The 13249-nt window shown below is 41.7% G+C and overlaps 1 protein-coding gene across 3 annotated transcripts in view; it reads right to left on the bottom strand.

Moving 5' to 3' along the window:
- The window catches only part of CTSC (cathepsin C), a 111991-nt gene that overhangs the window by 38639 nt on the left and 60103 nt on the right, over positions 1-13249 (bottom strand). The window contains exon 1 of one of the 3 annotated variants that reach the window (XM_047877122.1): positions 1322-1625. The exons of 1 other annotated variant lie outside the window; for it this stretch is intronic. In XM_047877122.1, coding sequence (XP_047733078.1) covers positions 1322-1493 — 172 coding nt within the window. In that variant the 5' untranslated portion in view covers positions 1494-1625. Of the gene's footprint in view, positions 1-1321; positions 1626-13249 lie in introns of those variants that run through there. One more of the 3 variants, XM_047877120.1, reaches the window with a different exon arrangement.

The following is a 13249-nucleotide window of genomic DNA, read 5'->3' as shown; positions in this document are numbered from 1 at the left end:
GCAAACTCAAGGTTTCTATCCTATAAAGCTAGTTTGTGCCAATAGCAACTAAGCTTTCAACCTTCAGAAGATAAGAGCTCGGATCTACATGTGTCTTTACTAGATTAAAGTCAAAGGCACGATTTATAAGCAGAGGTTGTCTGAAAGGGTTCTGCTGTGTCCATCTGGGGGTTTCACACTGTAGTTTTTCCAGGTTTCAGATGAATACTCTGAAAGAGGAGACTGCATGTGACAGAACAGTTCTCCTGCTTCGGACCTTCAAATTCAACTTTTAAAACTGAAGGTGGTTATAATGCCCAGGATTACAAAATGCCACACAGTCATCTGGAGTTGGAATAGTTGAATAGGTCTGTTTTAGTAACAAATGACCTGGCAATCTCTTCCTGCTGAGACAAGGAAATTGAGGCAGAGAGCTTCCCTCACTCCACATGCCACAGGGTGGTAAGGGTTTGGGCAGAACAAGAGTGCCTCTTTTGACAGAGATTGTGTGTTTTTTCTTCTCCCTTCTCTAAATTCTTCGTCCTCAGGATAGCTATGTTCTCTGAGGACAAATGAAATATCCCAGTGTGTTCTAACACGAGACATTTCTTTCAGAGGTTTCCATAAGCCAGACTTTGTGCTTGGCTCTGGACATTCCCAAATATAATCACTGACTAAAGAGTTATCCCCCCACCCCCGAAAAAAAAAAAAAAAAAAAGACGACGATGAAGAAGTAGAAAGTAAAAAAGAATGAATGGGTGGGGGGGAGGGAGTACTTTTATCTATCTCCCTGCAATACAGGAAAAAGGGCAGAGCCAATACCAAAAGTTTTCTCGGACTAGTAGCTTCAACACACGTGTAAGTCAAAAACTCTGGGCAAAAAAAAAAAAAGGCTCTTTCCCACAAGCTAACAAAAGGAAAAAACCTTTTTTTGCTATTTTCTCCGCTATTCGAGCTTATTTTTCATGGGCACAGCTTTAAAATCTGCCCTGCAGATTGGGCAGGGAGATCCTAAGATTGCACGGTCTCAACTCTCTTCCAAATCAAATAAACCAAAACCCAAAAACTAAAAAGGGAAAAAAGTTCTCGAAAAAGTGTTTAGGCCCCGGGAATGGCTAAGGAAACGTGCAATTAGAAGTTCTCAGCCGCTCAGCGTGGACTTCTCGGCCCTGGAGCGGGAAAAGGCACCCCAAGGGGCCTCAAGTCCATCCTGGCTTCCCAGTAGCACCGGCCTCGGGTCTCGGCGCTCCGCGTGGACGCTGGGGGCAGAGAGCTCGGGAAGGCAAGGAAGGAGTCCCGGGCCAAAGCGGGAAGGGGGAGAGGCCGGGGCGCCGCGGCTTACCCATAACCGAGCAGTTGACTTCGCTCCGAGAACCAACGGGGCCCACCTGGAAGACCCAGGTGCCCAGCAGGTCAGGGTAGGTGCAGTTGGCAGGTGTGTCGCAGTACGCGGGGCCAGCGACGGCGAGGAGCAGCAGGAGGGCGGCGAGCAGCGACTGGGGCCTGGGACCCATGCTGGCGGGGCCCCAGAGGGGAGGAGAAGGACGAAGTCGTCACCGAAGAGCAGAGGGCTCACAGCGAAGCGATCAGCCCAGCGCGCGCCTTAAAATAGCCTGAGCTGCCGGAAACCCACGGCCTGCAAGGGGCGGGGGCGGGGTCTGGGGCCCCAGGGGCGGGGGGAGGGGCGCTCGGGCGCAGTACCGCGCTCCCGGGTGCGCGCAGCTCCGCACCTGGCCGCAGCTCCACCAGAACCTGGCTTGAACCTGCGGACAGGGTCTGTTACCATGGGACGTCTCCAAATAGGATTTAAGAGCCACAGTGACTTTGTTCCATGAGAAGTAACCCCGGGGGGAGGGGGGGGGAACAATGTGCGGCGGTAGGCAGCAACTAAAGATCAGAAAGAGACAGACATACAACGGAGGTGAGGGGGTGGGGGTGGGAATAGACAGAAAGTGTGAAAAAGACCCAGAGAGGAAGCGATCTAACAAGTGGAGTTTTCTTTTACTCCCTCCCCTTCCCCAGTTAGTCCTCACCAACTCAGTTATTTTGTACCTACTGGGGAAAACGTTGCCTGCTACCCCCAGGCACCCCAGCTGTTTGAGAACTGCTCTTCCTTCCGTTTGCCAAAAGTTTCACAGCAACTTTTTGCTTGGTTTTGTTTGGTTTCCTGTTAACGTTGTTTACTTATTATCCACAAGAGAATTCAGTTGGAGTGCAAACTTGCAGGTTTTTGTGTATCAGTTGTTGTTTTTTTTTTCCCTGCAAACTTTATAGGATTTAGTTAAGGCAAGTACTCACACACATGCACAAAAGCTGTCAGAGATTGTGGACCTCCACCCCTTCTTTTACAGATGAAAAGCAGGAGGCCCAGAGAGAGGAAGTAACTTGCCCAGGGTGAGGAAGGAAGCTGGTAGGAGAAAGCTGGTTTTATGAGCAGGTCCAGTGTGCCAGTCTGACTGCCAATAATTATTACTGCCAAGTGCCTCTTGGCTTAGTTTAAATATCACCCTTTTCTGGGAGAGCTCCTGTGACTTTTCCTGACTCTTGGTGGAAGTTGGGGCTTCTTTTATACACAGAGCCTGTTAGGTGTCGGGCCGTGTGTCAGCATCAAGGGCAAGTGATGAACAAGATAGACTTTTATGTGTCCCTGTCCTCTAGGGCACACGTATTTTGCCCTCATCACAGTGGTTACAAATAAATATGCTCATTATTCACCTTTGTCTCCCTAGATTATGACTTAAAAACACCCAGAAATTGGGGCACCTGGGTGGCTCAGTCATTTAAGCATCCCACTCTTGATTTCAGCTCAGGTCATGGATTTCCATCAGGTTCCTGGATCAGGCCCTAAATCAGGGTCCATGCTGACAGCATGCAGAGCATGCTTGGGATTCTCTCTCTCCCTCCCCCCACCCCCCCACTAGTGTATGTTCCTGTTCTCTCTCTGGCTCTTTCTCTCTCAAAAAAACAAAAAAAAAAACAAAACACACACACACACACACACACACACACACACACACTCAGAAATTGTCCTGGGGTTTTTAAATAAATGCATAATAACTGAGGGGGTTCAGAGCAAGTCTCCCCAAAACATGCCATTGAGGCATGTTGACTATTTTGAGCTGAAGGCAATCAAGGCCCTACCTGTCCATGAGAAACTTTTTGGGGTGCCTGGGTGGCACAGTCGGTTGAGTGTCTGACTTTGACTCAGGTCATGATCTCACATTCCTGGGTTCAAGCACTGCATCGGGCTGGGTCTGACAGCTCAGAGCCTGGAGCTGGCTTCGGATTCTGTGTCTCCCTTTCTGTCTGCCCCTCCCCAGCTCATGCTCTGCCTCTCAAAAAATAAAATAAAATAAATATTAAAAAAATTTTTTTAAGAAAAGAAACTTTTTATCCCTCAACTACCTAGAAAAATCTAATTGAGGATCTTTTCCAGAATTAGACTTAGTACCAGAGATACATTTTATCTGACTGACCTATCTGCATGGTAGGGCAAAGATCTAATTACCAAATATCCGCTCTTCTTCTTATTGCCCTGTGAATTGTCCCCTTCTCCTTTAATGTGCCAGGCCCCTAGCCTATTCCTCAGCTCAGGATGGAGTCCATACCTCATTTTGCCTTTCTGGCTTTGAACTTATCATTGTATGTGGGGTTCCCATACATACAAAATCACATTTTATTTCCTCCTGTTAATCTGTTTCATGTCGATTTAATTCTTATCCCAGCTAGGAGAACCTTTGAAGGGTAAAGGAAATTTTTTTTCTCCCCTGTATAACCTTATCTTGGTTTCAAAGCCTGGAAGCCAATTTCAATTTGGCAAGAGGAACTGCTCTTGAAAGCTCAGAAGTGAGTATGCTTTCTAATGTAGGCAAAAACTGCAAAGGCAAGGGTGTGGCCTTTTAGATTTCATAGCCCTATGCTTGAGATTAAAAGTTGACATCATGTAATTACAGTAACACACTTAACGATACACCAACAGAGTAGCATTGCCTTCTGAAGTTTCCCCAAAGTGTGTTATTTGTTAAAACATGAAGTCTTTTACTAGGTTGTCAATATTGAAGAGTTGAACAATCCAGTTGGAAATTTCTTTGATAGATGTAATCAAGTAGCATACTTAATTGTGAAGATAGTTTAAATAGTCTTTATTCACTGAATGATAACTAAAAGGGGATCTTGGAGAACTTTTAGTCCAATGGATTAATTTTAGTATTGGAAAGTAGAGATCCAGAGATCATAACTCACTAGATGTCACAATGCTAGTTACTGAGATTCAAAAATAAACCTCAGATAACTTGATTTTAAATTTAGTTTGTTTCCAATTATCTACTATTTACAAACTATTCCCCCTCAAAGTAAAGTGCTGGTCCTCTTTCCGTTAGCAGGGAGGAAAATTACGTGATTCTCAAACTGATCAGGCCCTATGTTTTATTTTTATAACATATTTTATAGAGACCTTTACCATTCTGAAGTGAAATGTGTATATAATATAAGGTACTTATACATTTAATAAAAAAGAAAACTAAAATACCAAATTTAATATAAGGAATAAATGGAAAGATGTCTTAAGTAAATTTCTAAGGCAAAGATATATTTCATCATCTAAAATGCTCATGGATCAATGTGCTGGAAAATAGAATATGACGTTCAGATACTCATTATGTCTCTAAATAAAATTATAGAATCGGGAAGAGTGATGGGTGCCTTTTCTCTGAAAACAGAGATAATTTCAGCGAGTTAGCATAGAAATATCTCATCAGATGGTCATTCAACCCATACCTTGATGTTGATGCTAGATAACTCTTGGTCAAGTCCCAGCAGAAAAAAAAAAAAAATGCTATCCTCTGTTGATTTATCCAGAAATTTCATTCCTGAAAACTTGGCATATATTGAAATGATATGAAATGAAATTGATTTTACACGCAAACCAGAATTTGGTGCTCAGATCATTATAAGTAGGCAGCCTTTTTAGCAGTAGTTCTCAAAGCATGGTCCCAGGATCAATGGGACCAGTCGCAGCCAAATCTTCCTGGGATTTGTAAGAAAAGCACATTCCTGGCCCCTCCCTCATAACCTACTGAATCAGAAAATGTCTGGGTAGGTCCCAGCAATCTGTGTTTTAACAATCCCGTTTCAGGATTCCTACTATAGCTACAGTTGGAGAATCACTGGTTTAAGCATCAGCAAGGACTCCAGTCACACTGCTTGAGAGGGAAGACTAGGCTCTGCCTCTCATCAGCTGTTTAATCTTGAAGAAGTTATTTTACTTCATCTTGTGCCTTTGTTTTCTCATCTATAAAATGTGCATAATTGTATTCCCTATCTGCCTCATCTGGGTTTTGAGAAGACTAAATAAGTAAATACAGATCTCTGTGGAGATCTGACTACATTTATTATGCATTTATTATTGTATGTATTTCTCTTATAAAACTTCTCCCTTTTGGGGAGCCTGGGTGCCTCACTTGGCTGAGTATCCAACTCTTGATTTCAGCTTTGGTCATGATCCTACTGACTGTGAGATGGAGCCCCCACATCAGACTGTGCTGATGGCAAGGAGCCTGCTTGGTATTCTCTCTCTCCCTCTCTCTCTGCTCCTCCCCCACTTGCATTCTCTCTCTCTCTCTCTCTCTCTCTCTCTCTCTCTCTCTCTCCCTCTCTGTCAAAATAAATATATTTTTAAAAAAGAATTATAAGGGTGCATGGGTGGCTTAGTGAGTTAAGCCTTTAACTCTTGATTTTGGCTCAGGTCATAATCTCACAATTTGTGTTTGAGCCCCATATCAGTCTCTGCACTGACAGTGTGGAGCCTGCTTGGGATTCTCTCTCTCCCCTTCTCTCTGCCCCTCCCACACCCATGCTCTCTCTCTCTCTCTCTCTCTCTCTCTCTCTCTCTCTCAAAATAAATAAATACACTTAAAAAATTAAAAAAATTAAAAATTAAAAAATTATTCTGCTTTCTATTTGAAAGGTTTATTATAACTTGCACAATACATTAACATGTTATATAAATCTGCTAGTGATCTTATAGATATCTTTGCTCACACTTTACAGATAAGGAAAATGGGGCTCTGAAAAGATAAGTCACTTTTCTGTGGTCATCCTGCTATGAGGATAAGTCTGATAACCAACTGAAGACTTTCTGGTTTTTAGTGAGACTGTTGGAATGGAATTAAAAAAATGAAGGTTGGCCTACTTATTGGTGCAGTCAGATATAAAATTAAGACAAAGAAAGGTTCTCCAAGAGACCTGGACAGAAGACGCACATTGAGGCAGGTGTGGAACTTTCAGTTACTGACATAGTCTCTACTGTTTGATCCCATTCTCACTGCACTGTTTCCTTCTGTTAAGCAAGTTTTTGAAATGAGATTTTGAAGAAGCATTATTTTTACAGGTAGACCAGGCTTACCCTCTGGGTCACAGAGAGTAAGAGCAACCCTACAGAGCCATCAGATGTAATCAGTTTGTCCACTTTGCTCCCTTTCCACCAGCATCACTCTGGTCCAACATGCCATCATTTCTGGCTGAACAACTGTGGTTAACTTCTAATTTCATCCACTTTTTCTTGAATTTAAGGTACAAGCCAGGAACCTAAGTATCATCCTTGACTCTTCCTTTTCCCACCCTCCCCCCATCTGATCTGCCAACGTATCACACTGAGACTACCCTCAACACTGTGATTTTTTTTTAATTTAAATGTAAATCATATCAAGTTACTCTCAATATTGGGAAGCTGAATACTTCCCAAGAGGTTACCTTGTTATCATCTTTGAATGAAATCCTACATGAAAGACCTGCATGAACTACGTATCCCTTTGTTCCTCTAATCGCTCACTGTATCAGGAATGAACTCTTGCTTTCTGTTTGATCCTCAAACCGTCGAGATTTCCTCTCTCCTCATTACATTTGCACTTTGCTATCCTCTCCGCCTGAAATAATTTACCTACTTTTTCACATGGCTGCTCATACTCACTGTTTATGAAACTATCATTGATAAATATTTTACCTTCTTAGAAAGGCCTCCTCTAACCACACTGTCTGAAGTTGCCTTCTCCAGCTATTCAATTTTATTTCTGTTTCTTTCTGCATGACACCTAAAACTGCCTGTAATTATTGAATTTTCTTGTTTATTATGTTTCTGCCCCACTGGAATGTAAGCTCCGGAGGACTTCTCTGTCTTGATCACCATGGTATTTCCAACACATAGTGGGTGCTTTGAACTTAAAAAAAATGGGGTGCCTGCGTGGCTCAATTGGTTAAGTGTCTGGCTTTGACTCCAGTCATGATCTCGCCTTTCTTGAGTTCGAGCCCTTTGAGCCTCACATAGGGCTTTCTGCTGTCAGCGCAGAGCCTGCTTGGAATTCTCTGTCTCCCTCTCTCTCTTCCCCTTCCCCACTTGCTCTCTCTCTCTCTCTCAAAAATAAACATAAAAAGTTAAAAAAAAAACCTGCCATTTATTTTACCAGCAAAAGATGGGCTTATTTGGGAATAGCAGAGAACTGCAATCAAGGACAAGCAAGCTATGACAGAACCATAAGCAAGTCGGCATAGCAAAGGAAAGAAGTATTCTTTTATAGGGGCGCCTGGGTGGCTCAGTCGGTTAAGCGTCCGACTTTAGCTCAGGTCACGATTGCGCGGTCCGCGAGTTTGAGCCCCGCGTCGGGCTCAGGGCTGATGGCTCGGAGCCTGCTTCCGATTCTGTGTCTCCCTCTCTCTCTGCCCCTCCCCCATTCATGCTCTGTCTCTCTCTGTCTCAAAAATAAATAAACGTTAAAAAAAAATTTAATAAAAAAAAAGAAATATTCTTTTATAGTGGAAAGGGGGACATTGGAGGAGCTGTCATAAACAAAAAGTCCATTGGAGTAAACTGGGAGTTGGAAGTATAGTGGCTTCTCATTGGCTGAGCTGTGAATGTCTCTCATTGGCTGAACTACTGCAGGGTGAGGGGAGTCTTTCTTCCATCTGCTGGGATAGGAAAGTAGTAGCTCAAGTAGTATCCATGTGCAAGGTCTGTCTTTTCTTGTTGGATTAGCAATTAAGGACTAGTGGTAGGGCATGAGAGCTTCCAGTGCCAAACCTCCAGACTCCATTTCAGCAAGGTTTCCCTTAATTAATTTTCACAGTGTTCAATAAATACTTATTAAATGTTGATTGAAACTCTTTACTCTCCAACTTTAAGAATCAGGAAAATTGGAAGCAAATTTTCATTTCTGTTTGTGTGGCAAATGTTTGTGTCATAAGATGATGCATTTTATATGTCTCACTTCATACTGTTCACTTTCAGAGATACTCAAGTAGTATACGGGACCAACCTGAGAGCCCCAGCAACATCTGGAACTTTAAGTTAGTATACCTGTGTGGATTCATTTGGAAGTTGACCATGGACTGCTTCATAAATGTTTGACTTGCTATCCTGAAGTTATAAATGCATATTGGACAACAGGAAGGCCAAAGCATGTCTCAGCATTTTATTTTCAAAGTTATGTGTTTTTATATACATTATCACTGCGAAGGACACATGAAGTGAATCAAGGTGAGTTCTAAAATAGCAAAACTGTAGAGTTTTGGCATGAAGAGAGCAAGATCAGACTGGGATGACAGGTTTAAAGGTCAAGACTATTAGTTTCTCCAAGTAGAGAAAGAGCATCATTTTCCAAGAATCATATAACTCACCCAATGAGGGAGCCCAAGGCAAGCTGAGGGCAAAGCACAAGCTAACACCCTGCAACCCACATACTGCCCCCGCCCCCCAAGGTGGGACATTCCTAGGCATTCCTGGATGCCCTAAAACTAAGTAAAGGAGAAAACAAATGGTTAACTGATAGATAACATAGTTATGCAAAACATGAGTCTCCATCAGTATACAAATGTCTTAGTAATTTACAAGAAAAAGGCAATCTTATCAATAGCCTAATCTCCAGAAAACTATAGACTCAGTTTCCTGGAGCCCCAACATCACCCTCCCCTCCATAGTGATGGGGGGAACAAAGGCAAGAAGGAAATGGTAAATAAAATGGAATTTCCTTGTAACCTGCAGCCCACTGACAAATATTTAAGATAAGCAGAGTATAACCTTTCTTCAAGAACTCCCTACTGTCACAAAGTTAATGCCTTACTAGAGGAAAAACCACCTTAGCTCCACAAAGCTATGTATCCAGTATCTTGAGAATCTTCTTTAGCATATCAAAGTCCTTTTTGGAAACCTTGCTTTTACTTCCCCCAACTCCCAGGTATATAATTACTAGCTCCTTAGGCTTATAATGCAGCTCTTTCTGCCCACGGGTCCTCTTTCTGTGCTTTAAGAAATTCATCTTTTTACATCAAAGATGTCTCAAGAATTCTTCCTTTGCCATAAGCTCTGGACCCCCACCACTCCAAAACCGTATCACACCCAGGTAATGATATGGGAACATTTAAAATATTTCATTTCTCATGTTATTCTGTCTTAAATCAATTTAATTATTAAACTAGCCAAAGAACTTAGAAGGGAGAAAGGGAGGTTTCAGCTCCTACAGAACAAATAAAAATGATAAATTTGAGGTCCTCTTTCCTCAGAGTTCTGTTACCTTCATTGTATCCACATTAAAGTTATTTATATATTTAATTATATATCTATTATTAATAGATTTATTTTTGAATTCTAAGGGTTCTAAGGGTACTAAGTGTTTGAAAAGAGGAATGCATAAATCAGCTTGATCTTCTGACTCCTTTGATTGGGTCAGTGGCTTATTTCTAATAATTTGGCGGCCCATCTGGGATTCACCTCCACTCACAGGATCCAGGTCCTCCTGTGAGGGGGGAGACACATCCCACCTCAGTTTGGGTGGCTTTTCTGTGAATTATAGTTGTATTAGTTGCATTATTAACTTAGATCCACATTTTGTTTTGTTCTCTACTTAATTATGTTTTATGCACCTCTTATCAATTGTTCAATTTTGCCCTTTCCACTCCTACTCCACATGTACCCACTGATTAGAGAAATCTAATGGGGACCCGATGATAGCATTTGTTTTGAAATTATCTGACACACCTGATATACCAGGTCTCAAAAGGCACCTCACTGGAAGTGTTACGGAAACTAGTCTGGATCACCCAGCAGAAGAACCACATGGCACTTGGAGATGTTGGAAGGCAGGACGTTTATTTTACACCAGCGGGCCCAGAGGAGATCATTCTCCAGAGATCTGAGCTCAGAGAATCAACAGAGGGGACAATTTATATTCTATTACTTCCACATTCCTAATTAGTAGTAATTTGGTGCCTGAGGCAGCAGGGTGGGAACAAGAACCTGGAAGGGAAGTTTTTAGGCAGGGACTGAAATTCCCTTATCAGTCCTGTCAGCAGTCATATAAGGGATTTTTCCCTAACAGAAGAATGCATACCTCCAGATTATTTCAACTCCCCGCCCCAAGGTTTCAAGAAACCCTTCACCCTTCCTCATGTATTCACCTCCTTTGCAAACATATATAAGCTGTCCCTAGGCTCAAGGGACAAGGCAGCTTTGGGAATGATCCCCCCTGCTTCTTGTTGGACTGTCGTTTTGATAATAAAGCTTTCTTTGTTTCCAAACTGTTGTCTCAGACATTGGCTTACAGTGCCCTGGGTGCCCAGACAATTTTGAGTTTCATAATATCAGGAAAATTGAGTAACTCTCCAAAATGGCCAAAGCCATCACCTTAAATACCATCTTTAGCTAAAGACAAAAGAAGATATTCACAGTGGGGAGTCAGTGATAGTGATGTCAAAAAGAAACACAAAAGAAATGTCAAAAAAAATTGAATTTCCTTACAACTTGCAGCCCATTGACAAGTACTTGGGACTGGCAGAGTGACCTTCCTCCAGGAACTTAACTGCTTTAACTTCAAGACTTTGCTAGAGGCAAAAAGCAACCTTAGCTTGATTGTGTAGAGGCCACTTAAGGGAAACAGGTTTGAGCAATGGAATGTAGAAAGGGCCGCAGTGACCACCTGGCTGAATACAAACAGACCCATCAGGTGACATAGGCTTTAACAGACCCATGCGCTACTTACAATTAGGCACAGTTACCAAAAAAAGGGAAGATTCCATACATCATTATATCTTCTCCATATATCTCCATATCTCAAACCCCCTTCCCAAGATATATGTTAGCAATCATCCTTCAAACATATGGTTCCCTGATATACATCTGAAGGGTCTCAGACTGATGTTTTCCTAGACAGTAATAAATGACCTTATCCTAACAGCAGCTAGCCCCTCAAGGTGCTGGAAGCCTCACTTCCAAATTCCTTAGTCACTTCTGCTATCCCTAACCTCCCCTAATTAAAAAGTGTATCATCAGTCCCTCCTCACAATCCCAGGGTAGTTCTTTGTGCCCACAGGTCCTGTCCCTGTGCTTTAATAAAACCACATTTATGCACCAAATGCTTCTCAAAAATCCTTTCTTCACCTTTTGCTCCAGGACCCCACATCACATCATTATCACACATAGGAGGTTACCAGGAGAAGCACAGTAAACAAGAGTAAGGTTGTTGTGCAGATTTAAGTCTCTGTCTTCTCCACTGATAACAGTTTCTAGAGATATAGTCATTTCCTTGCTTCCTGGTGCAGTGAAGGTGACACCCTTACAAATGGGAATTCCCTTTACAAATGTAAATGTCTCTTCTAACATCTACCCAGTTTTCAGAGCTTCATGTGTCTGACATTTCTTAAAAATAACCAGCTTAAGAAATCAATGTGCCAAAGAGGCATATTTTGCCTCCTACTGCTTGTTTTTGTCCCTAATATTTAACCATATGTATATTATTATATGATTAGATATAAAATTATACCAAGTACATTTTGCCATGATACTACACAAAGTTCCCCGCCCCCTTTCTCCCCTCTCCTTCTTCTTCCCTTTCACACCCTGCCAAGCAAAGGTAATCTGGGTTCACTTCCTGGTGTGTCGACTTCCAGATCCCTTACCAAACTTACCAGCTCTTTGCAAACATGCATAAAAAGCAGGGCACATGATATATAAGGGCTCAGATTCTAAATCATGAATGCCACAATTTGCCACAGAAGTGTTGATCTGTCTACAAGGGAAAGCTTTAGTCCAGTGAAAACACAAACCATGACTAAAACATATTTATATCTATCATATGGGGCGAGGTATATGAAATCCATTTACCAAACCTCAAATGATCCATTATTTAATTTAAAATGTGCACAAGTGGTACAGACAGGTTTCCCAGGATTGTATTCTGATCAAGTGGGACAAGCGAGATAGGAACTTTTTGTGGCCTTCTTGGTATTTCCTCACCAATAATGGTTTATAAACACTATCATTTTGTCAGTAGAACAATGGCTTAATGTATGCACAGTGGTAAGTAGTGGGAGTTTTAGAATTTCTGATAGGGCTGGATTGTTATTTTGTCCAAACCTAAGTTCTCTCCTTTATTATTGAGACAACAGTTAGTAGATTTCCAATATTGTTTCTCCCTCTCTGGGGCCAAATGCTCAATGTCTCTTGTCAATTTTTCCAAATTCTCATTTGGGAGAAGATTCCTTTGGGCCATGACAGAAGTTGACTATTGGTTTCCTTAACAGCAGCATTTTTGATGGAAATATTACTAAGGTGGATTACTTCATCTTCCAGGGAATGCCTGGGAACCTTAATAATCAGGGAAGCCAACAAGAAGATGGCATCTAATGTATTTTGGATATAGGAGTCGTTTTGAATTTTATCTTTCTTTGGAGGTAAGGACATCTCACTATTTCCATAATACTCCAAAGTCAGGAGCTACCCCTAAGGCATACCAACTATCAGTATAAATGTTATCTATTTTACCCTTGGGTGTATAATTCAGCCATTTAGGGTGAAGTAGCCACAGGTAAAGGAGCTGTTTCAATGACTTCAAAAGAGTTGCAGTAGCATACACAGTATAATATTTACCACAGAAATATTTTATCCTTTAAATAAGCACCATCAGTAAAGCATGAAAGATTTGCATTGGCTAGAGGAGTTTCCTGTAAATTGTCACAGGAAGTCAAAAGATAATCTGTCAGCATTAAGCAGTCATGAGGGGTTTTGTCTAGATAGAATGTAGTCCTTGTTTTGAGATCAGATGCTTAAGTATCTAAACCGAGTTTGAGCAAACTGTAATTTTTCTTTGGACACTTTATGTCCCTTGAAGGCCAAAAGGTAGATGTGGTCTTCCTATGAAGAAGTTTGAAAATAGGAGTAGGGAAGCAAATCATCTATGTATTAGAGCAAGGTAGAGACTATAGAAAGCTTTATATCATCCAAATCAGC

This window comes from Prionailurus viverrinus, chromosome D1 (genome assembly GCF_022837055.1).
Source record: "Prionailurus viverrinus isolate Anna chromosome D1, UM_Priviv_1.0, whole genome shotgun sequence".
In the NCBI taxonomy this organism is placed as follows: Eukaryota; Metazoa; Chordata; class Mammalia; order Carnivora; family Felidae; genus Prionailurus; species Prionailurus viverrinus.
Note: the sequence above shows the minus strand (reverse complement) of the source record. Positions and strands in the feature narration are given on the sequence as shown.